Source organism: Leptonychotes weddellii, chromosome 1, assembly GCF_054177405.1.
Source record: "Leptonychotes weddellii isolate Sample4059 chromosome 1, ASM5417740v2, whole genome shotgun sequence".
Classification (NCBI taxonomy): domain Eukaryota; kingdom Metazoa; phylum Chordata; class Mammalia; order Carnivora; family Phocidae; genus Leptonychotes; species Leptonychotes weddellii.
In genome coordinates, this window is record NC_138369.1 from 2647987 (window position 1) to 2671302 (window position 23316).

The 23316-nt window shown below is 57.7% G+C and overlaps 2 protein-coding genes and 1 long non-coding RNA gene across 5 annotated transcripts in view; 1 reads left to right on the forward strand and 2 right to left on the reverse strand.

The window, feature by feature from the left end:
* Nucleotides 1-1287: 1287 nt before the first annotated feature.
* Nucleotides 1288-11764, reverse strand: UBXN6 (UBX domain protein 6). 3 transcript variants are annotated; one of them, XM_081800943.1, is made up of 10 exons: nucleotides 11578-11764; nucleotides 8574-8737; nucleotides 8181-8245; nucleotides 7282-7410; nucleotides 4430-4527; nucleotides 3753-3828; nucleotides 2993-3077; nucleotides 2596-2893; nucleotides 2285-2433; nucleotides 1288-1812 (listed from the first exon to the last, which is right to left on the reverse strand). In XM_081800943.1, the coding sequence occupies exons 1-10, from the start codon at nucleotides 11658-11660 to the stop codon at nucleotides 1715-1717; spliced, it is 1245 nt and encodes a 414-aa protein (XP_081657069.1). In that variant the 5' UTR covers nucleotides 11661-11764; the 3' UTR covers nucleotides 1288-1714. The 3 variants fall into 3 exon arrangements, with proteins under 3 accessions (XP_081657069.1, XP_006748765.1, XP_081657103.1); XM_006748702.3 differs by having other exon boundaries at nucleotides 2543-2893; nucleotides 11578-11763; XM_081800977.1 differs by lacking the exon at nucleotides 11578-11764 and adding an exon at nucleotides 11215-11349 and having other exon boundaries at nucleotides 2543-2893.
* A 1798-nt stretch (nucleotides 11765-13562) lies between these two features.
* On the reverse strand, nucleotides 13563-19932 carry LOC145716972 (uncharacterized). Its single transcript, XR_014139923.1, has 3 exons — nucleotides 19676-19932; nucleotides 14213-14359; nucleotides 13563-13699 (listed from the first exon to the last, which is right to left on the reverse strand). It is a non-coding gene; the product is annotated as an uncharacterized LOC145716972 (long non-coding RNA).
* A 279-nt stretch (nucleotides 19933-20211) lies between these two features.
* Nucleotides 20212-23316, forward strand: part of HDGFL2 (HDGF like 2) — a 19290-nt gene continuing 16185 nt past the window's right edge. The window contains exons 1-3 of the mRNA XM_081805219.1: nucleotides 20212-20388; nucleotides 23115-23191; nucleotides 23295-23316. Of these exons, the coding sequence (XP_081661345.1) occupies nucleotides 20317-20388; nucleotides 23115-23191; nucleotides 23295-23316 (171 nt within the window). The 5' untranslated portion in view covers nucleotides 20212-20316. The remainder of the gene's footprint in view (nucleotides 20389-23114; nucleotides 23192-23294) is intronic.

The following is a 23316-nucleotide window of genomic DNA, read 5'->3' on the forward strand; positions in this document are numbered from 1 at the left end:
AGGACTCCCCGCAGGAGGCGGGGTGCAGCTGCATCCGAATACAGGTGTGTGTGCTGCATCTGCGGACGGGGCTACCTCAGCCGGCCGGGTCCCCTGCAACCTGTTTTAGTTGGCCACCTGACAACGTGCAGTCAACGCCAAGTCACTGTTGGGCGGGGTGGGGACCGAGACGGGGCAGCAGAGGACAGGCCCCGGTCTTGCCCTGTGTGGGAACAGAGCAGCTGGCGGCCCAGGTGGGAAGAAAAAGCGTGTGTGGGGTTACTTGCTGGCTGGGGGGGTACAAGGCATTTTTGGTTTTGAAATCACATTTGGGGGCTCAAAGCTTCAAGTCTGTCCACCGAGCTGGCGGTGGCCGGAGGACCAGCCAGCACAGGCCTCTGCGCGTGGGGAGGGAGGGGCTGGGAGGGGCTGGCCTGGGGGGAGAGGCAGGGACAGTCCAGATGAGCGGTCAAGGGCAGCTCCTGTTGGGGCGTGTCCAGGGCCAGTGCCTCCCGTGCTCCAGGCTCGGCTTCCCTGTTACTCACTCCCTGTGGCTGCAGAAACACCACCGCGCACTTGGCTTAAAACCAAACTTGTTTTGGGCGCCTGGGTGGCTCAGTTGGTTAAGCGACTGCCTTCGGCTCAGGTCATGATCCTGGAGTCCCAGGATCGAGTCCCGCATCAGGCTCCCTGCTCAGCAGGGAGTCTGCTTCTCCCTCTGACCCTCCCCCCTCATGCTCTCTCTCTATCTCATTCTCTCTCTCAAATAAATAAAATCTTTAAAAAAAACCAAACTTGTTTTTACGGTTCTGGGAATCAAGTCTGACATGGGCCTCATGGGTTAGAAACCAAGGTGTGGGCAGGGCCAGTTCCTTCTGGAAGCCCTGGAGGGGGGACCACCTGCCTGCCTTTTGCAGCTTCCAGAGGCGCCCATGTGGACTCGTGGCCCCTCCTCCACCTTTAACCCCTGCAGCTTGGCACCTTCTGCCTCCTTCCACCTCCTTCCAGGTGTTACACTGGGCCCACCTGCCTACCCAGGACACTCCCCGTCTGGGTATCACCAATCACAGGCACAGCCCCTTTAGTCCTATAAAGTAGCCACCACGGGGACCGAGGCTGAGGATGGGCCATCTGTGGGGACCTTGTTCTGCGCCCCCCCCACAGTAAGAAAAGAGCTCTCTGGGAGGCCCACCCTCAGCAGGTGCTCACCTGGCCCCACCCCCCGGGAGCCACACGGGCCTCCTGTGCCCGCAGCCCTGCGGCCATCGCCCCTACCCTGCGTGGCACAGCTTCAACTCAGCACCAGGATCCTGGTCCGATGTCGTTTATTCAGGTTCGTAACTCCGTAATCACAGAACCGTGTCCTGACAGGCCCTGCATCTCCCACTGCCGCTGTCCCCAGCAACCCCGTGGCTCGGTGTTAGGGCCAGCCGCGGCCATCTGAGCCACAGCCCGCAGGGACCGGGCCCATGCCGCAGGCCTACTCCCCTGCCCAGGGGCTCCGTGAACGGGTGGCCGTCCCAGGCACACGTCGCAGCCAACCAGCGCTCCTCCCTACGCCCGCAGTGCTCTGTGGGCCAGGGCAGGCAGTTCCGGAGGAGCGGGGGGCCCCGGGAGGGAGGATACAGCGTGGGGGGTAGTGGTGGAGGAAGCAGGAGAGCATGAGACAAACCCACGCGGGCTAAAGCCGACCCTGCTTTTATTTCACGAGAGCTTCTCGATGGCCGCCAGGAGCTCAGGTTTCAGAATAGACGAGTCCGGTTCGGCCCCGGCGGCCCTGATGTCTGCTAGCACGGCTGCGTCCCACGAGAAGGTCAGGAGGGCCGAGGGCACCTGCGGTGGGGCGAGGAGCCTCAGCCCCACTCCGGCCTTTACGTGATGGAGACTTCACGCCCGTCCCCTAGTGCTGGAACCGGGGCCACCCTCGCCCCGGGCAGCTCCCCGCCAGTGAGCGCACCCACCACTATCGGCCCATTCCCGCGGGCTGGGGTGTTCGCCGGTGTCCCTCCAGTCTGCCCGAGGGAGGGTCTGACCACCCCTCCCCAGCCCCAGTGAGGCCCTCCTCTCCCATCCACCTACCTTGGTTCTGCTCCTCAGAGAACTCTAACACACGTGCCGTGTTCCCACTCTCTAGGTGGGAAACCGAGGCAGAGACACGGCACTTGGGGGCATGCCGCACGTACATGGGAAGGTGGGACTTGAACCCAGGGCCCCGGCCGCCCTCTCGGGGAGTTTGTGCCGGGCAGGGAAACCCAGAGACGCTTCCCCGCCACCCCCGGCCCCAGGCAGGGAGCCCGTCACTCACCAGCCCGCACTCGTTGAAGGCCAGGCTCTCGTCCTCCGACAACCTCTGCCCCCCCGAGGCCAGCAGGTCGAAAGGCAGCCAGTCGCTCTGCAAGGCCTCCCGGACGAACGCGTACAGGGCAGCCACCCGCTCCCGGGCGTAGAAGGTCCCTGGGTGGGCGGGACAGTCAGTGGGGCTGCGGTCCACAGGAGCACCCCCGGGGAGCACCCCAGGGCCCACCCCCCCTCCCGCCACAGCGCCGGCCCCGCGGGCACCCACCCTGGAGGAGGCAGCCGTCGGGGAGGCGGACGCGCAGCAGCGTGTACGTGTACTTGCGCATCTCTCTCTGCTCCTCCCGCTCCCGCATGGCCTTCGTCCGCAGCACGCTCAGCCGCTCCACGGCCTCGGACCTGAGCTTCTGTTCCCGCTTGATCTCCTCCGCCGTGAGGTTGAAGAAGTCCCCGGGCAGGTCAAACTGGGAGGCCATGGGCGAGGGCCGGAAGACCCGGCGCTGGCGGGCCAAGGTGGCCCGCACGGGCTCAGCGACCAGCAGCTGCTCCCTGTGCCTCTGCAAGCTCTGCGGCTGGGCCAGGGCGGCCTCGCTCAGCACGTAGAACTCCTCGGGGCCCTCTGGAGCGCGCACAAGGGTCACTCTGCTGCCGCGGGGAGAGCCCCCCACCCTGCTGCCCTCCTCCCAGCACAGCCAAGACCCTGCTCTACCTCCCTTACCCTGATCAGGAACCGGAAGCAGCGCCTTCTGGAAACCAATGGCCTCGAAAAACTCATGGGTCCCTTCCAGGCAGTTAATGCGCTCCTGAGGGAGTGGGGCCAGAGGTCACACGAGGCCCTGGGGTCTCTGGGAGGCCACTAGCCTCGCTGACCACCCTGCCCGGCTCGGAGTCCCCTGGTGTTAGAGCAACTGCTAACGAGGTGAACCCGCTGAAGCCGTCCCCAGAGCGGAGCATGCTCGCCCCAACACAGGCTGCAGGGCGTCCAGCAGCGGCCCGCGGAGGTCACCAAGCAGGCGAGGGAGGCGGCTGAACTGCCAAAGGACAACGGGAGGGTCCAGAGGTAGGGGAGACCGGCTGCGTGTGGTGCTGGGGGCAGGAAGGGGGCAGGCGGCGGCCACGGCCACCAGGGGACAGCAGGCGCCCTGTGAGCGGCACAGGGAACACGGGCCATGGTGGCGGGACCCTGAGGTTTCTCCACAGAAACCCCAAGTCTGCGTTTATGGGAGAAATCGCACCAGTGCCGACGGCTTCCCGAAGCATTCAGGTTAAAGTCAAAACCCGCTGGGAGTGGTGCGCAGAGCAGACAGAATCCACGTTACGCACCACCTGTGTTCACAAAGCCCCCGGTCCCTGTCGGCCGCCAGCCCCGGAAGAGCCCTCCAGCTGCCTGACTGTGGCCCCCACGGGCCGGGGCGCCGTGCGTGCATGTGCGTGCGTGCGCAGGGCCCGGCCACGCTGGCCGCCCGGGGCAGCCTCACCTGGAACACTCTGTTCTGCAGCTTGATCTTCCTGTACTTCTCCTCCTCGGGGTGCAGGCAGATGTTGTCCAGGTACCTGGGTTGGAACAGGGAGCAGCAGCTGAAGGGTCCCACCTGGCCTTGTGGTGACAGTGACCCCAGAGGGGCACCATCGCACCTTGGCCGCCCCACGAAGCCCACCCCCTGGTGCTGACAGCCCCCACTGCTGCCCCTGACACAGCCCACTGGGGGACCGACCCTGGGCCTCCTCCTTGGTCCTGCCTCCCCTGAGGGCACCAACACACACAGCAGTGGGGTGCAGCAGACAGACCCAGAATGGACCACTAAAGCCTCTGGGTCCCCAGCAGCTCGTGAGCTGCATGGACTTCCTGGCATCCTTCCTCCCCCAGGCCTGTTCGAACAGAGGAGGGGAGTGGGGTGGCACCCTGCCTCCTTCACCCATTCCTCTGATGATCCCAAAGGACAGCCAGGCTTGGGACCCCCTGATTTGGTAAACCCCTTCATTTTACAGACAGGTAAACTGAGGACCAGAGAAGCCAAGCCCCTTTTCTGAGGGCTCAGCATGGGGGGGGCCTGGCTGCACTCCCAGCGCTGTGTTCCTTCCAGACTCCCCCAGCAGGTTGTGTGGGGGTTGGGGGGGGGGCGACACTCTGGTGGGAGGGCAGCTGCCCGCTCACTTGGCAATGGTGTCCACGCCCAGCTTCACCCTGTCCCGGTCTCTGTTGAACGTGTGGATCTTCATGATGGAGGCAGCCACAGGGTCGGTGGAGAAGTGCTGGGAGGAGGGAGGGAAATGCATCAGCCACCTCCTCCCTCCCCCCAGCAGCCCAGTCTCACTACTCAGGTGACATCGGTGATAATGGTCCCCTGGCAGGCCAGGAGCGTTGCCCTGAAACACACTCAACTGTGCGTTCTCAGCAAAGGAAAAGAAGGAGAGAGCCCTTCAGTGGCTTGGGCCTCATCCTGCCCTCACCTCTAGGCAAGAGGGGGCATCACACACCAGACGATGCCCAGTTTCCCAGTTTAGTTGCCAGGGTGGGACAGAGAGGGGGACACAGACATGGCCCAGCAGAGAAAGCAGTGTGCAGAGGAGAGGCGCACACACAGCCAGAGGGGGCGTGTTCTCAGGACGCGGCCAGGCCAGGCCAGGCCTGAGTGCCCTGCCAGCCTCCTCGGGAACCACCACAGCCCCCCAAGGAAGAGCTGCTGCCCCAAAGGCTGCTCTTAAGTGTTTCCAGGAGACCCTTGGCCACGTTTAAATCAGGACCAGGGCCCGAGAGCAGGCAAGGGACAAAGGAGCAGAACGTCCAGAAAGGACCCAAATCCATACAGGAATGTGCTTTGTTACAAAGGCAGACTTCACAGCTATGACCAAGAAGCAGGTGTTTTCAATAAAAGGGGGTGTTGGGGGAGGAGAAGGTGGGTAGCTATCAGGGAAAAAATACCACTGGCTTCATGCCTCATGCTCTACAGGGTGAGAGCTTCTAGTCGGGTCGAGGTGGTTTTTATGGATCAGAGTTTTAAACGTTAAATTACAAAACGCAAAACAGAAAAGCACTAAAAAAACCATGGAAAAATCATTTTAATTCCAAAGTGGGGAAGGCCTTTCTAAGTGTGCCACAAAACCCAGAAGCCATAGGATCAACACATTTAATCATAAAGATCAAAAACCTCTACGTGGCAAAGCGACCATGAGCACAAACCAAAAGTAAAAAACTAGGGGAAAATATTCACAATTCACATTACAGGAAAAGGACCGATTTCCCTAATATGCAAACAGTGCCTACAAATCAACTTCAGAAAAAGTCCAGGGGCACCCGGGGGGCTCAGTCGGTTAAGCGTCCAATTCTTGGTCTCAGTTCAGGTCTTGATGTCAGGGTTGTGGGATCGCCCGCACTGGGCTCTACGCCGGGCATGGAGCCTCTTTTTTTTTTTTAAGAGAGAGAGGGCGCACACAGAGGGAGAGGGAGCAGCAGACTCTCCGCTGAGCAGGGAGCCTGACGTGGGGCTCCATCCCAGGACCCCGGGATCATCGATCTGAGCCGAAGGCAGATGCTTAACCGACTGAGCCACCCAGGTGCCCCGGGCATGGAGCCTCCCTAAAACACACACACACATACATACACACACACACATACATAAGTAGCCCCACCCCCCAACAGAAAAATGAACAAAGGATGCATTCTCATAGGAAAACACGGCCAATCTGAACCCAAATGAAGGAAATGCACGATAAAACTATCTCGAGATATTTCCACCTATCAATTCGGGGGAAGACGAAGAGTCTGCACACCCACAGGGACGGTGTGGGCACCGTGATGCGGTGGCGCGCGAACCCCTGGAGGTGGAGCAGCTGCCGCTCTGCCCACGCCGCACACACGCGTCCACCCAGCGCTCCCCCCTCCCCGGGGCACTACCGCTCCCGCCCCCACCCCCCCGGGACTGAGCCCAGCGCTCCCACCCGCCCCAGGACTGAGCCCAGCGCTCCCCCCCGCCCTCCCCCCGGGACTGAGCCCAGCGCTCAAAGCAACGTGCAGCCCAGGCTCTGCGACACGTCCCCGTTCCCACCAGTAAAAGACGCACTCCCAGCACGCTCCTCAGCAAGGAGCTGGCTAAACGGCTAGGGGACTTATGGTGAAATTGTTAACAACGCAGAACTTTCTCTCAGATGGTTCAGAAAAAACTAGAAAGGGGTGAGGGAGCAGACGGGGAATAACGTTAACACCTGGGAACTCGGGGTAAGGCGCAACAGATGCCCTCGTGCTCACCCCTGGTCTTGCGAATACGTTCAGTTAACAGGGGAGGGGAGCAGCAAGGAGGCAGATGAGAGTTAAGGCTGCTCATCAGCAGGCCTTAAAATAGGGAGATTAGCCTGGATTATCCTGGTGGGTGAGGCGTAATGTCGAGGTCCCTTCAAGGGGAAGAGAGGAGAGAGGCGGCCTGAGAAAGGCCGGGGCCTGGTGCGCGGGCTGTGGGGAGGGACAGAGACACCGGGGACAGCCTGGAAGCCGGACAAGGCCGGGCCGCATTCTCCCCTGGAGTGTCCAGAAGGAAGTCCGGCCCGCTGCCTCCTTGATTTCAGCCCAGTCGGACCGGAGGCACGCTCCTAGCTTCCAGAAGCGGGAAGGAATGGTGGGGGCTGGGGGGCGGGCAACAGCCTGGTGGGAGGGCAGCTGCCGTCTGAAGCCGTTTGAAGCCACCAGCTTCGTCAGAGTTCGTTACACCGGGGACAGGAAGCTCGGACCCTGGGTTCGGGGGCTCCACAGCTGTACCTATTTGGAACCTCTCTCTGGAAAGGGCCCGAAACCACTTAGAGTGGACGCCTCCAGGAAGGGTGGCTTTTCTCCACCCACCCTGGTGCATTTGAATTTCGTTCCCCACAAACGCACTGCCTCTTCCGAAAGACGAAAGCAGACGCCGTCCACACAGGCCGAGGTGTCACCGAGGACGCATGCCGCCCAGCTCTCTGGAGCAGCTCTGGCCTCAGGACCCAGGGGGCGGGGGGACGGGACACGGGGCTGCCACTCACCGAAAGAATGGCCTCTTTGATGTGGGCGTCCCGCTGGTCCTTCCTGAGCGTGGCCCCGGTGAGCGGGCACGTGAAGCACACACTGGGCACTGCCAGATGGGCTGAGCCTTCCTCTTTGGCCTCGGGCACCTGCGGGGGTGGGGGTGCGGGCGGCTGAGCCCCCTGGTCCCGACGCCGCCCCCTCTGCTTGTTAGCGCTGGGACACCCTGGCCCCGCACCGGAGCGCCCCCCGGCCGCCTTCCGCTCTGTAAAACGGCTCTGCGGGGCCAGCTCACAACTAAACGACGGGAACAGAAAGTGTGTGGCGGCTTTGGACGCGGGGCTAACGCTCAGTGGCGCCTGCTGTTCCAGGGCCACCCAGGGTTCCCTGATCTCGTGAGGAGGAGGCCATGGTGGGCGCTAGATGAGTCCAGACCGCTCTCTGGACCTCCGTCCCTAGGCACCATCGAGAGCCTCTTCCATTCTAAAACGCAGTGAGACCTCGAGGGTCAGGCTGCTCAGAACACCATTTCTGCCAAGCTCTCCTTTAAAGCCCACCTCCCCCAGCAAGGCCTCCATGATGACACCAGTCTCCGGACAGCCCTCCCACCTCCCCAGAAAACAGCTGAGGGCAGGAGTTGAGTGTGAAGGTCACAGTCAACCCCACCTTCAACCACAACCTGCCTCCACTGTTCCAGGCGGGGTTCCCCTAAACTGCCTTTGTGCACAAGGCCAGACATGACCTCTATTCACCCTGACATCTCCTCTGTGTCCCCCACCCCAGCATCATGTGCTTCCAGCCCAGCGCTGGGCACCCGGCTGGTAATGAGAAAATGGCCAATTAGACCAATGCGGGCGAGAACCAGCTCCCTGCTCCAGGACGCCCCTCGGGTGTCCCACTGCCACGCAGATGTCGTTACCGTGTTGGTCCCTGGGGCCTCTGTGCTTGCGCTGACAGTCGCTTCAGCTCGAAGTTCCTTTCTCACTGGAGACAGGGCAGAGATGGGCGGGTTGTAGGCCCTGCTCTGTCCCCAGGAGCACACCCCCGAGACCGGAGTGGGTCAAGTTCGAGTCCTTCCCCCGCTCAGGCCCCCCTGCCTGAGCCACCTCCCCCCTGCCCCTAGGCTTCCCCTGATGGCCTGATGACCCCTGTCTCGGCTCCCTTCTCCCCTCCTCAGCCTTCCAGACCCCAGCACCCTTGCACCTTTCCACCCTGCACTCCCCTCCACCCCAACGACGTGAGACTTTAAAGCCCCCAAAGTTGCTGGTCACGTAACTATTTCTATCCAGGGCCAAGCACAGGCCTCGCTCACCCTGGTTCCGGATGGACTCCTGCGACGTGGGGCCCCGGGCCCTTGGCTGCTTTTGTTCAAGCCGGGCCAGGGCTGCTGCGGCCGCCATCTGGGCCTCATCAGTGGGTCCCTGGCGGGGTTGCCGCAGTGCTGGCTGGTTGGGTTTTTCTTTGGGGGCCCTCTCCCTGGGGAGAAGCAGAGGAAAAGTGAGGTGACACGGGGTCAGACAGAAGAGCCTCTGTCCCTCTCCCACTTCTGCCCCATCAGACAGACCCGTCCCTCTTTCCCAGGGGCCACCTGCAGCCACTAGATGGTTCTAACACAGAAGAGCCCCTGGGGGCAGATGGCCAGTCTGCTCCCAGCTCTGCCCCCGGGGGCAAGTCCTGCATGGGCCTGGGCCTCAGGGTCATGGCGGCTAAATGGGGGTAATGGCAGGCCCGCCAGAGCACAGCAGTGAGAAGGCACCCATCGCCTTCAGGAACCGAGCAGACTTGAAGGTGTCACTCCTCTCCTCCGTGCCTCCCCTGAGCAAGATCAACCCTGCCAATCTACGGCAGCCAGGCCCCGAAGCTTCCTTCAGGGAGCACCTACAGTTTGCCCGGCAGTATGCCAGGTCACACCGCAGGTGCTGGGTTTGCGCTCGCCTCCACCTGGGGAAACGAGCACGGGATGCGTGCTCCCGGATCTACACGGCACAGAAGTGACCTGGCCTTCCCCTGCAGAGAAGTCCTTCCTCACACCCTGCTCTGATTCACTTGCCTTGCCTCCTTCCCTCAAGACCGTCTCCCGACCCCAGGACTTTCTGAGCAGCCAAGGCTCTGGGTTCGCGGCCTCACTCCTCCTGCTCTGCTCAGATACACAGGTTTTTCGTGGCCCAAGGCCTCTGGGACCTGCTTCCTGCCCATCCCTGCCCCTATGCCCACAGCCGACAACCTCACGTTGAAGAAAAGATGGATCACGTAGCCCCACCCTAGCCCCATGTGACATTTAGTTCTATAAAAACACCTGTTTTCAAGACACCTTACTCTTGAAGGCTCCACTGGGCAGCCACAGGGATCCTTCTAAAACCTAAGCCAAAGTTTGTCCCTCTTACACCAAGCCCTTCCACCACACACACAACACAGTCCTAAAGCCTCCCCGGCCTGTAGGCCCTTCACACCTCTCAATCTACACTGCCTTCCTGCTGTTGTTCCCACAGGCCCAACTGGCTCCTACCGCAGGGCCTTTGCGCTTTCTGCACTTTCTGCCCAGAACGTTCTGTCTGCATGTGGGATGAGGAAAGGTCTGGGAGTGGTTGGGCTGCTTCAGAGTGAGTGAGTAAGTGAGTGAGTGTGTGTGAAGATTGAATTTCACATGGCTGAACTTCACCTCCTCCGGCTCTCAGCTCAAATGTCTCCTTCCCACTGAGGGGTTCCGGAATGCCCTAACAGTCCCCCAAATCACTTGCTATCTCCTGACCCAGCGTATTTTTCTTCACGGGCCCGAGTACCACCTGATCTCTCACCACACGTGTGCTGGTTTATCTGTCCATATCTCCCCAACGGACGCGGAGCCCCGAGACAGCAGAGACCTTCTCTTACCCATGACAACATTTGTCACACACCCTGAACCCCCAGTCTTGCCCCAAGCATGTCACAGAAGCCTGGATCTTCACGCGACTTCCCTCTTTTCTCCTCCCAGGCCTCGTCTGACACAGCCGTCACCCACACAGCCCCCACCTCCTTCCTGTCACGCTCAGTCCCAGCTGCACCAGCCCCCACCTCTGCCTGCTACTTGTCGAACAAATGAATGGACCCCCTTGTCTGGTCCACCCCTTCTCCCTGGCCCTCTCTTAAGCTGCCCTCCTCTCTCAGGTTCCCAGGACCTGATTCGGTCTACTGGGCTTCCCTCCCTGACTCAGGAACTTGGCCCTAGTGGGCCTCCTTTGTCCCACTCCCAGGAACCCCCAATCCCCATGACAGATGCCCTGATGTCATGTACCCACTCTCCCTCACCCACCCCCGCTGCCTCATGATTCCCTTCCTGCCGCCTCCCTGCCTACCCCTCACTGCCCACCTCTTCACAAACCCTTCCATTATTCCCCACGGATGCCACCCAGGACTGACATCTTTCTTCAGCCACTCCCCTTCCTAGACCCCACCCAGACCCCAAAGCCCCTGCCCCCTCTGCACTTCCTTTGCTCTTCCCAGCCCACCAGAGCCCTCCATCTCCCGTCCTCCCCTGCTCCAGCTCTTCACACTCCTCCCCACTGAGCCTCCAGACTTGCCCCTGGCCCTTCTCTTCTCCAAGTCCTCCCCAGATGATCCACAGTGGCCTGGATGTGCACTCCACTGGCCTTCCGTCTTCTACCCTCTCCTCCCGGGTCGCCCTCAGGACCTCCCTTCTGACTCAACCTTCGCCCACAAGGTCCCCATCTCCTCCCTGTCACAGATGCCTCCAGCTCCCCACCTCCACCACCACCCTGCCTCCATTTCCCTCCCAGACCTTCCTAAGCCGCTCCGACACCTGCGCCCCCAATTCACCGAGACCTGTCCTGACACCGCGTCAGTCTCCCTGGCCTTAACCTCACTTACCCCGTCCTCCCTCACGCTCCAGAACCAGGGCCCAGACCCCCACCGCCATGGATGCTAAGCCTCCCCACTCTTTACGACCCCAGCTGTACTTGCTTCTTCCGGCTTTGTGTGCAATCTCTGAACACCTAGATTCCTCCAAATCTAGGCGACGCCCCTTCGGGCCCCTTTCCAGTCCACATGTTCCCCTACGGTTTCTCCACTGACCCGCACCTCTCTGCACCCCGCCCCATTGCTCCCGCCTCCAGCCCCGCCCCCCGGGCCTCGGCCGCCCCCCGCCCCACCCCCGGAGGCTACCCCTCCCCCTTCTCCCACCCACGTCCCCCCGTGCCCCGCCCCCCAGAGATCGCTCCCCACCCCCAGACGCTCGGACGCCCCTCCCCGCCCCTAGCCCTCTCTGGTCTCCCTGTCCCGTCCTTGCTCTCGGATCTCAAGCCTCAGCGCCGGTCACACACCCCACGGACTCCGTGAGCTTCTGACCAGGTCCCGCGCTCTTGAACTTGATGTCAGCTTTGATCTCCTGGAAGAATTTCTTCATGGTGGCGGCGGGCCCGGCGGCTGGGGGCCGCGGGGGGCGGGGGGGCGCAGGGCCCAGTCGGGGTGGGGCCTGCAGCAGCCAACAACCGGAAAGAAAATACCTCGTTCCCCGGAAGTCCCGCCTTCAGGATGCCTCCCACGTGACAATCGGCCGGGGGTGCCTCTCTAGCTCTCCGCGCCTCGCTGGCCCGCGGCGGCTGCTCTGCACCCTCGGGCCGCGTCTCGGTGCTTTTTCCGGACTCCGTTGCCAGGGGCGACGAGCGCGCTTCCCGTTGCAGGCTGCGCCGCGTTCCCCGAAGCGATGAACGAACGGATAGGGCGGGACCGGCCCACCGAACTTGGTCCTGACCTTGTCCCTGCGCGAGAGCCTTGCCTGGCTTCCCCGCGCAGTTCAGTGTGGGGGCGTTCAGGGCCGTAGCGACCGTCCCCGTGCCCGGCGCCAGTGGTTCTCTCGGACACATGTGCTGGGGGACGTGGGAGAGGGCGCACGAGCGAGGACCTGGGGACCCACGGTGGCGCATCCCCACGGGGCTTGGGCCAAGGAGCCCTAACGTCATCCTGAGGGCCTTCACAGGATTTAGGGAAGAATCCGGTGCAGCCCAAACTAACCTTGCAGAGCTTTGGTTTCCTGTGAAGTGGGGAGAAGACTGGCACCCACCTCGTAGGACCCCATTGTAAAGGTCACGATGCCGTCACAAAGCTTTCAATAAATGTCAGACGTTATAATGGCTTGCTCTGTTCATATCTGAGAGTCGGCTCTGTACCAGCGGGGAAGAAGACACAAATTCCCTGACCTCGCAGACCTCATGGTGTTTTGGATGGGGTTGGGAAGACAGACAACGCGATAAGTAAAGTCTGTGGCAGAGCAGATGGTGTTAAGTGCTAGAGAGAAATGGTGGACGTTGGGACCAAGGGAGGGCGGGTGGGGACAGATTGCAGCATCACTTAAGGGGGGCAGGTGCAGGAAAGGGGGGGCCATTTTTGAGACCACGGGGGAAATGCTGATGTGTCTGGGCATCATATAATATAAAGGAACTACAGTTACTTTTTTAGGTGTGAGAAAAGGCACGGTGGTAGCTTCGGTTCATCTGGGTTTTGTTTTGTTTTCTCTTTTGACCTCTTTCATCCATTTTTCCCAGCCCCCTGCCTCAGGCAACCCATCATGGGCTCTCCTTATCTATAAGCTTGGGGGGGTTCTTCGTGTTTCTTCTTAACTTTGTTTAGATTCCACATATAAGAGAGATCCTACACTGTTTGCTTTTCTCTGCCTGACTTGTTTCACTTAATGCTCTTGAGGTCGGTCCATGTTGTCACAAGTGGCAAGATTTCATTCTTTTTTTGGCAGAGTAATATTTCATTGTATATCCATACCACCTTTTCTTTATCCATTCATCCTTCGGTGGGAACTTGGGTTGTTTCCATAGATGGCCATTGTGAATCGTGCTGCAATGAACATGGGGGTTGCACATACCTTTTCCAATTAGTGTTTTTGTTTTCTTCAGATACTCAGAAGTGTAATTGTTGGGTTACAATACTTCTATTTTTTTTTTTTAATTTTTAGAAGATTTTATTTATTTATTTGACAGAGGATGAGAGAGGGATGAGCAGACTCTGTGCCAAACTTGGAGCCAACTCAGGGCTCCATCCCACAATCCTGAGATCATGCCCTGAGCCGAAACCAAGAGTCAGACACTGAACCAACTGAGCCACCCAGGTGCCCCTGGTACTTCTATTTTTAATCTTTTGAGGGACCTTTACACTGTTTTCCACAGTGGCTATACCAATTTACATTCCCACCAACAGTACATGAGCGTTCCTATTTCTCCACATACATCCTCACAACACTTGTTTCTTGTCTTTTTAATAATAGCCATTTTAACAGGTATCAGATGATATTTTTGTGGTTTCGATTTGCATTTTCCTAATAATTAGTTGATCACTTTTTCAGGTACATGTTGGCCATCTATGTTTTCTTTGGGAAAATGTCTTCAGATGGAGGAAGGAGCCCTGGAGCCAAGGAATGGAGGCAGCTTCTAGAAGCTGGAAAAGGCAAGGAAACGGTTTCTCCCCTAGAGCCTCCAGAAGGAGCACAATTTGGCCAACACGTGGATTTTAGCTCAGTGAGACTCATTTTGGACTTCTGACCTCCAAAATGGTAAAAATAAATTTGCATTATTTTAAGCCACCGAGTTCGTGGCAATTTGTTTCCTAAACAATAGATAAGGAAAGCAACCCCTAGGCTGTACGACCCTAAGGATAAGTACTGATGTTTCTCACCAATTGATAGGGGAGGTTGTAAAGTTCCAAACACACTTGTCCATATCCCCACAGCTTGCAGAGAGAAGATTCAAACCCAGGACCAGCAGATCTAATGACACTTCAGTGAGGTGCTTCTCAAATCATAATGCACACTGGAGTCCCATGGAGAGCTTGTTTAAATGTACATTCTGAGGCATAGGTCTTGAGTGGGCTATGATTCTGCATCCCCATCCTCCCACCTCCCACCCCCCGGGTGAGAGTGCAGGAGGCTTGGCTAGGAGGACTGGAACTTACCCTGGCACTGAGCGGGCCGGAACAGATGAATATGTTACTCTTACAGCTCAGGTGGGGAGAAGCTCTTGGGTAAGTAGAATCCAACACTTGGCAGGGGAGGGGAGGTTCCAAACCCCCAGTGCTACCCCACTGCCTCGGTTTCCCCATCTGGGAAGCAGGGATGACAAATAACTAACATGGGAATGAAATTAACTATGTTCATAACATACTACATAATGCAGGGGCGCCTGGGTGGCTCAGTCGTTGGGCATCTGCCTTTGGCTCATGTCACGATGCCAGGGTCCTCCAGATCGAGACCCGAGTTGGGCTCCCTGCTTGGTGGGGGGCCTGCTTCTCCCTCTCCCACTCCCCCTGCTTGTGTTCCCTCTCTCTCTGTCTCTCTCTCTGTCAAATAAATAAATAAAATCTTTTTTCTTTTTTAAAGATTTATTTATTTGAGAGAGCGAGAATGAGAGAGAGTACATGAGAGGGGGGAGGGTCAGAGGGAGAAGCAGGCTCCTCGCTGAGCAGGGAGCCCGATGCGGGACTCGATCCAGGGACTCCAGGATCATGACCTGAGCCGAAGGCAGTTACTTTAACCAACTGAGCCACCCAGGCGCCCTAAATAAATAAAATCTTAACAAACAAACAAACATACTACATAATGCAGCCTGGGGGTACCTGCCTGGCTCAGTTGGTGGAGTGTGCGACTCTCGGTCTCGGAGTCGTGAGCTCAAGCCCCACATTGCAGGTAGAGGTTACTTAAAAAAAATAATAATAATAGGGGTGCCTGGGTGGCTCAGTCACTCAAGCATCTGCCTTTGCCTCAGGTCATGATCTCAGGGTCTTGGGATGGAGCCCTGCATCAGGCTCCCTGCTCAGCGGGGAGTCTGCTTCTCCATCTCCCTCTGCCCCTCCCCTGCTTGTGCTCCCTCTCTCAAATAAATAAATCTTATAAAAAGAAAAAACATTTAAGGAAATGATTCAAAATGTTATAAAGATGGGCACCTGGGTGGCTCAGTCTGTTAAGCTTCTGCTTTCGGCTCAAGTCATGATCCCAGGATCCTGCCTGAGATTGAGCCCTGAGTGGGGCTCCCTATGTCGGGTTCCCTGCTCGTCAGGAGAGTCTGCTTCTCCCTTTCCCTCTGCCCCTACCCCTGCTAGTGTTCTCTCTCTTGCTCACTCTCTCTCTCCAATGAATACATAAAATCTTTGAAAAAAGCTATAAAAATAATAATGTGGCCTGGAACATATTGGCTGCTCAATAAATGTTACCGATTTTTTGAAGAATTTATTTTATTTATTTATTTATTTTAGATTTTGTATTTATTTATTTGACACAGAGAGAGAGACCGTGAGAGAGGGAACACAAGTAGGGGGAGTGGGAGAGGGAGAAGCAGGCTTCCCGCCGAGCAGGGAGCCCGATGTGGGGCTCGATCCCAGGACCCCGGGATCATGACCTGAGCTGAAGGCAGACGCTTAACGACTGAGCCACCCAGGCACCCCTTATTTTTATTTTATTAAAGATTTTAGGGGCACCTGGGTGGCTCAGTCGTTAAGCGTCTGCCTTCGGCTCAGGTCATGATCCCGGGGTCCTGGGATCGAGCCCCACATCGGGCTCCCTGCTTCGCAGGAAGCCTGCTTCTCCCTCTCCCACTCCCCTTGCTTGTGTTCCCTCTCTCGCTGTCTTTCTCTCTGTGTCAAATAAATAAAATCTTAAAAAAATATATATATATATTTTATTTTTAAGTGATCTCTACAGCCAACGTGTGGCTTGAACTCATGACCCTGAGCTCAAGAATCACAGGCTCTACCCACTGAGCCAGGCTGGCGCCCCTAAATGGTTACTTATCATTGTACTTGGCTAAGTGGGTAGTAAATATTTCCTCGTGATAGTCCCGCAGTAAACTGGGACCAAGCCTGTAGCACACAGTAGGTGCTCAGACCACCTGCTGGTTAGAGGGGGCTGTGTCTTGCCGTTCTGGGAGGGCAGTGGTGGTGCCAGCTTGCCTGTTCTGGCCACGTGCCAGGCCCCATTTCTTAGGGAACAGGAAGTAACTTTAGGGAATAGGAAGTAACCTCCTCAGGTGATGATTAACTGCTCAACCATTGTCTTCACTGGCCTCTGGTCTGGCAGGAAGACATGGATCCTCTCCTGCCTCAGCCTGCCACTTTGGGGGTCCCTCCCCACCTTCTGGGAGCACGCTGTCCCCAGCTTTCATCAAACCTTCATCATTTCCTAGCTGCTGAATGTAGCTCAATGAGGTCTGGGCAGGGAGTCTGGTCTTCTGCCCTGGCTCAAGATCTGGGGGAAATGTATGCACAGAATCAGGAGGGCTTTGGAAAGGGGGACCTGCAGACATGACATTTGAGCCCCTGGACTCCATGTCTGACCTCAGGCAAGGCGTGCCCCCCTCTGGGCCTCAGTCTCTCTACCTACCTAATTCAGGCCCCTCCTCACCATTTTCCTCATTCCTTGTTCAACTTCCACACTTGTCTCCTGTGTGATTTAGCAAATATAAGATATAGGACACCCCTTAGATCTGAATTTTTTATTTTATTTTTTAAGATTTTATTTATTTATTTGACAGAGAGAGACACAGCGAGAGAGGGAATACAAGCAGGGGGAGTGGGAGAGGGAGAAGCAGGCTTCCCGCCAAGCAGGGAGCCCGATGCAGGGCTCAATCCCAGGACCCTGGGATCATGACCTGAGCCGAAGGCAGACACTTAATGACTGAGCCACCCAGGTGCCCCTAGATCTGAATTTTTGATAAAGAAATATTTTAATGGTATCTATATAACATTGAGTTACAATTTTAACCATTTTAAAGAACTATGAATCAGGTATTTCTATTTGATGATATTTATTATTAATTATATTTTTACTGTTGTAAAATATACATAACATAAAATTTACCCTTTCAACCATTTTTAAGTGCACAGCTCAGTGGCATGAAGCACACTCACACTGTTCTGCAACCACCCCCACCCTCTGTCTCCAGAACTTTCTATCTCCCCAAACTGAGACTCTGTCCCCATGAAGCACGGACTCCCCACCCCCTGCCCCAGCCCTGGCTCCCACCCTCTCCTCTCTGTCTCTGTGGACAGGACTCCTCTGGGGACCTCCTGGGAGTGGGGTCCTGCGGGATGTGTCCTGCTGTGTCTGGCTTATTTCATTGAGCATAATGTCTTCAAGGTTCATGCATGTTGTTGGATGTGTAACAAATAATTTTCTAGTATAGGCATGTCACAAATATTGCATGAGACAAACAGAACATACTTATACTGGAAAGGTATTTGTTGTGTATCTGCAATTCTGATTTAACTGGGCACTCTGAATTTTATCTGACAATTCTACCTTCTAGTCCTTCTTAGCCCAGGAAATCATTTTTAGACACAGCTTTGTTGATACATAATTTACATACCCTAAATTTCACCTGTTTTAAGGATACAATTCAATGAATTTCATTGTATATTTGCAAAGTAGTAAGACCATCACCACAATCTAGAACATTTCCATCATCCCAAAAAGAAACCTCATACCCCTTTGTATGAAATTATAAATTTAACTCTGGATTCCTGGGCGCCTGGGTGGCTCAGATGGTTAAGCGTCTGCCTTCAGCTCAGGTCGTGATCCCAGGGTCCTGGGATCGAGTCCCGCATCGGGCTCCCTGCTCCTTGGGAGCCTGCTTCTCTCTCTCTCTCTCTCTCTCTCTCATGAATAAATAAATAAAATCTTCAAAAAAAAAAAATTTAACTCTGGATTTCTACCCCTAGCTCAAGGCAACTACTTTCTGTCTTGAAAGATTTGCCTTTTTTGGACATTCCATCAAATGGCCTATGATGTTGGAGAATATGTGACCTTTTGTCTGGCTTATTTCACTGAGTATAGTGTGTCTGAGGCTCATCCAGGTTGTAGTGTGTGTCGGTGCTGCTTTTCTTTTCAGTGCTGAATAGTGTTCCTTGTAAGGATATAGCACATTGGTTTTATCCATTCACCTGTTGATGGACACTTGGGTCTTTCCACTTTTTGGTTGTTGTGAATCATGCTGTGATGACTATTAGTGTACAGATATTTGTGGGGAATGTGTTTTCATTTCCCTTGGGTAGATACCTAGGGATGGAATCGGTGGGTCATGTGGATAAGTCTATGTTTAACTTTTTTTTTTTTTAAGATTTTATTTATTTATTTGACAGAAAGTAAGAGACCACAAGCAGGGGGAGCAGCAGAGGCAGAGGGAGAAGCAGGCTCCCTGCTGAGCAGGGAGCCCGATGAGGGACTCAATCCCAGGACACCAGGATCATGACCTGAACTGAAGTCAGACGCTTAACCGTCTGAGCCTCCCAGGCGTCCCTATGTTTAACTTTTAAACAAAAGTCTTTTTGAGCTATATTTCACGTGCATAAGGATGTATCTTGAGACTAAAGTATTATCTTTGTACCCTGTGATCAAATCTCTCCAGTGTCTTCCCAGGAAGCTAAAGTAAAAGCCAAACTTCTCACACATGTTCACAAGGCACTAGGATAGGTCCTCCATGGACCCCTATAGCCTTACCTGTCTGCCCCACTCACTTGCTCCATCCTGTCTAGCTTAGACGTTTGCATTTGCTATCCCCTTCGCCCTGAGTGCCTTCTCTGTATCCACTTCACTCTATTGGCCAATCTCTATTAACCCTGCGAGTCTCCAGTTAAACTACATCCTCCAGAAAGCCCTTCCTGGTCCCTCCCCCACTACTCAGCATTTTCTTAAGCACTCTGGCTCCTTTACTTCGAGTTCCTACCAAGAGTCCTCCTTAGAACGAAATTAACAGAGCAGGTAACAGCATCTAGTGCTCCCAGTATTTCTGACGGCCAGGCACAGTTTACAGCGCTTTAGGGGTGATGAAGTCACTTAACTTTTACGCCCCCCTAAGATTGGTACCATTACGAATCCCATTTTATTTTATTTTTTTAAGATTTTATTTATTTATTTATTTGAGAGAGCAAGAATGAGAGAGAGAGAGAGCACATGAGAGGGGAAAGGTCAGAGGGAGAAGCAGACTCCCTGCTGAGCAGGGAGCCCGACGTGGGACTCGATCCCGGGACTCCAGGATCATGACCTGAGCTGAAGGCAGTCGCTTAACCAACTGAGCCACCCAGGCACCCACGAATCCCATTTTAGAGGTGGGTAGACTAAGGCACAGAGGCTAAGGAATTCGGCCACGGGGTGCGAAACACATTTTTCTTGAAGGAACAGTCATATCGGGTATCTTGCGGCTCCCGCACCCGGTGCTCAAAACCCTTCCGTGAGTGAAGAAGTGAGTCCTCGGTGCACTCTGTGGCTGTTTATCCCAAGAACGCCCCACGCCCCGCCCCTTCCCCGAGCCCCACCCCTCGGGCCGGCAACGGCGCGTCCCTATTTTGAGTTGAACCTCTAGCACATTATCCAATGGCGAAGAGCTGCTTAAACCCCGCCCCCCGTTGTAGCCAATGCCCGCTCCTTACCTTGAGGCCTTCTGGAGTGGTAGCCAATGGCCTGCGGCTCTCTGTTCAGCCCCGGCTCCGGGGAGCGGGACGCCTTCGGTGCCCCGCCCCCTACGTGGATTAGGCCTTCTTTCGGTGGCAGCCAATAGCCTGCCTCCTACTTAAAGCCCTCCTTCTGTGGAGGTTCATGGCCCTCCCCTCTGCCCTAGGCCCCGCCCCGAAGAAGCCTGGCGACCCGCCTAACCACTCCCTGAAAGTCTCCGTTTCCCTCCTCCCATCTTTCCCCTTTCACCTCCCATAACCTACGCCCCGCTCCCATTAGGCCTCTGGGTCACGCCCCTTGGCTCTACCCGTTACCCAATCCCGTTAACTTGCTCAGCTCCAACCCCTATTCTCATTGGTCCCCCTGCTCCTCTATCCCCGCACGTGGTCCTGAGCGACGGCGTCTCCCGCCCGTGAAGGCCGGAGGGCGGGACTTCCGGGGGCGCGCAGTCCAATAAGCACGCGCCGGCTCTCTGCCCAGGCGGTCGCCCCCGCCCCCTCGGCGCCCCTCTCCCGCCCCCGGCTTCGCCTCCCGCTGCCGCCGCCGCAGCCGCTGCCGCTGCCGCCGACGCCGCCGCTGCTGCCGCCGCTTTCTGCGGCCTGGGCCTCCCGCCGCCAGCATGCCGCATGCCTTCAAGCCCGGGGACTTGGTGTTCGCCAAGATGAAGGGCTACCCGCACTGGCCGGCCCGGGTGAGGCCGCGCGGGAGATGGGCCAGGCGGGGGGGTGGGGCAGTAGGGGCCCGGGCCTGAGGGACTCGCGCGCCGGGGGTCGGGGGGGTTCCCCGAACCCCAGGGACCCGCACAACAGGGGTCTGGGGGTCCCTGGGCCTGAGGGACCCGTGCGCCGGGGGTCGGGGGGGGGTCCCCGAACCTCGGGGACCCGCACAACAGGGGTCTGGGGGTCCCTGGGCCTGAGGGATTCGCGCGCGGGGGGTCTGGGGGCTCCGGGTCTGAGCGACCCGCGCAACGGGGGCTTGGAGGGGGTCCCCGGGCCTGAGGGAGCTCGCGCCGGGGGCCTGGGGGGCCTGGGGCCTGAGGGACCCCACGCCGGGGGTCTGGGGGTCCCGGGGCCTGAGGGAGCCCGCGCCGGGTGCCTGGGGGTCCCGGCGCCTGAGGGACCCCGCACCGGGTCTGAGGGCCCCCGGGCCTAAGGGAGCCCGCGCGGGGATCTGGGGGTCCCGGCGCCTGAGGGACGCTGCACCGGAGTCTGAGTGTCCCGGGCCTGAGGGAGCCCGCGCGGGGTTCTGGGGGTCCCGTGGTTTGAGGGACCCCGCCCCGGGGGCCTGGGGGTCCCAGTGCCTGAGGGAGCCCGCGTCGTGGGTCTGGGGGTCCCCCGGCCTGAGGGAGCCCGTGCCGGGCGTCTGGGGGTCCCGGGGCCTGAGGGAGGCCGCGCCGGGGGGTGTGGGGGCCGCCGGGAGGCTCAGAGCCAAGGGAGGTGGGGTTTCGGGGACCTGGGGCCTGAGGGGGCAGGGTTCAAGTTTGAAGGAGTTGGTGGTGTGAGGAGAGCTGAGGAACACGGGGTTTAAGGAGAGGAATCCCAGTGACGTGAAGGGGGTGCCCGGACTGAAGATCTGAAGATCTCATTGTGCGGCCCCAGGCCATGTGTGAGGGGGGGCTAGAGATGAGGGATGCAGTAAGGGAGAAGGGTTGAGGGTTAAGGCTGAGGGGGGCTGAGGGAGGCTAGGGCTGGAAATGGGGCCGGGGGCTGTGTTCACAGGGTCACGAGCTGGGAGGACTCATCTGATAATGTGGGGTGTCAGGGATCAGAGCTTGGAATGAGACTTGTTTAAGGGATCCTGGGGGCTGGTGCCCTGTGAGGAGCCCCTCCACACTCCTCTGGCAGAGGAGGCTGGCTGGGGTGTGAGGTTGAGGGGGATCTTGGGGTGGTCCTCCCTGATACTTGAATCAGATACCTTTTCAGGCTCAAGCCCAAGAGAGAGAGCATCTGAGGGGAGGGGTTGAGCCAAGGGGACTTTGGGGATCCCGTGTAGAAGTGGAGATCCAGGGGACCCAGAGGGTCCGACGGGTGCAGGGCGTCCTGAGTCTGGAAGTCGCAGAGTGCCGTTCCAGGCACTATCCAGGGCAGGCCAAGTGTGGAGGAGGGACCTGGATGTTGTCATCCCCAGGTCTTAGGGATAAAGTTGCCCCAGAACCTAGGCTGGTGGAATATGCATGACAGGATTGAAGGAATTTGGGGGGTGGGGGGTGAGAGGCCCAGGCAGCAGCAGGGGGCATGGGAAGGATGAGGCTGGAACTGAAGCAGCACAGGAGTTGCCCAGGCAGTATTGTGAGATGGCTGGAGATTTCAGCCTTGCTCCCTGCTTTGGACTCCCGTCAGGGTGGGAGTAAGTAGAAGGGCATCACGCAGAGCTGGGGGTCTGGGTGCGGAGAGGCTGCCACAGGAGGCCAGGAAGGGACACTGGCTAGGCTGTCCTGGGAACAGTTGGAGCTGGTGCTGCCGCTAGGACATCTGAGCCTCAGGCTCAGAGGCGGGTCCTCGGTGAGGCCAGAGCAGAAGCCAGGCCTGGAGGCGTGGCAGGCTAGTTCTCAGGGAGATGAAGTTTGGGGAAGCTTCTGTGCAGGAGTGGGATGCTTGGGATGGATGCCAGATGCCCAGGGACCAAGGACTTTGAAAAGTGGCCCAGAGAACTGGGGAAGGTAGCTGGGTGAGGGGTGGCAGGGAAGGTTCCAGTAACCCCCAGGCATAGTAGAGGATGGGAAGGGATTAATGGGGACCAGAAAACTCACTTTAACCTGATGTGGTCGGGCTTATTTTCTTGGGGGGACTCTAGAGCCATGAAACTTTACAGGCACTTCCCTACTTTCCAGAGTACCAGCTTCTCTCTCTCCTCTGTCCCCCCTCCTGCCAGCTCTGTAAGCCCGGAACATTTCCAAGCACCTGATTGGAAGTGAAGGGGCTGCTAGCCTCCTGTGGGGAGGTGACTGACAGCTGCCGGGGCCCATGGGCCTATAGGGAGAGGGTGGGACTTCCTGGATGCTCGGGGCCTGTCTCCTGCAGCCCACCCCCCACCCTCTGCATCCTTGGAGCTGCCAGCTGCAGCCTCTGGGAGACCCACCCCCGACCACCGATCACCTCTTTGCGGGAGGGGTCCCGTGGGAGGGTCCTGGGAATGTAGAGAAACTGAGCTTGGCCCCATCTCCTGGAGCTTTGCTCAGGTGAAGCACCTACCCTGGAGGCAGAGAGAACACTCTGGGGGGAGGGGACAGGTACGCACAGAGGGGGGTTCCTAGAAGAATGCAGATGCCAAACTGGAAGGTGATGTGTCTCCCTCAGTCGAAGGCTCCTTTCCTCCCAGCATGCTTACCTCAAGTAACTTAGCTGGTTTCTTGGTGATTTCCTGGGTCAGTGGGTGAAAGTGTCCCCCAGCCACCCCCTGACCTGCCTCTCACTGCAGATCGATGACATCGCTGACGGTGCCGTGAAGCCCCCGCCCAACAAGTACCCCATTTTCTTCTTTGGTACACACGAAACGTAAGTGTCTGCAGGTGGGGCTTGATTTTCCCACCTGGTGCCTCCTGGGGCCTCCTGGGTGGCCTGACTCACCTGGGACTGGCCCCATGGTTCCTTTCTCCAGAGCCTTCCTGGGACCCAAGGAC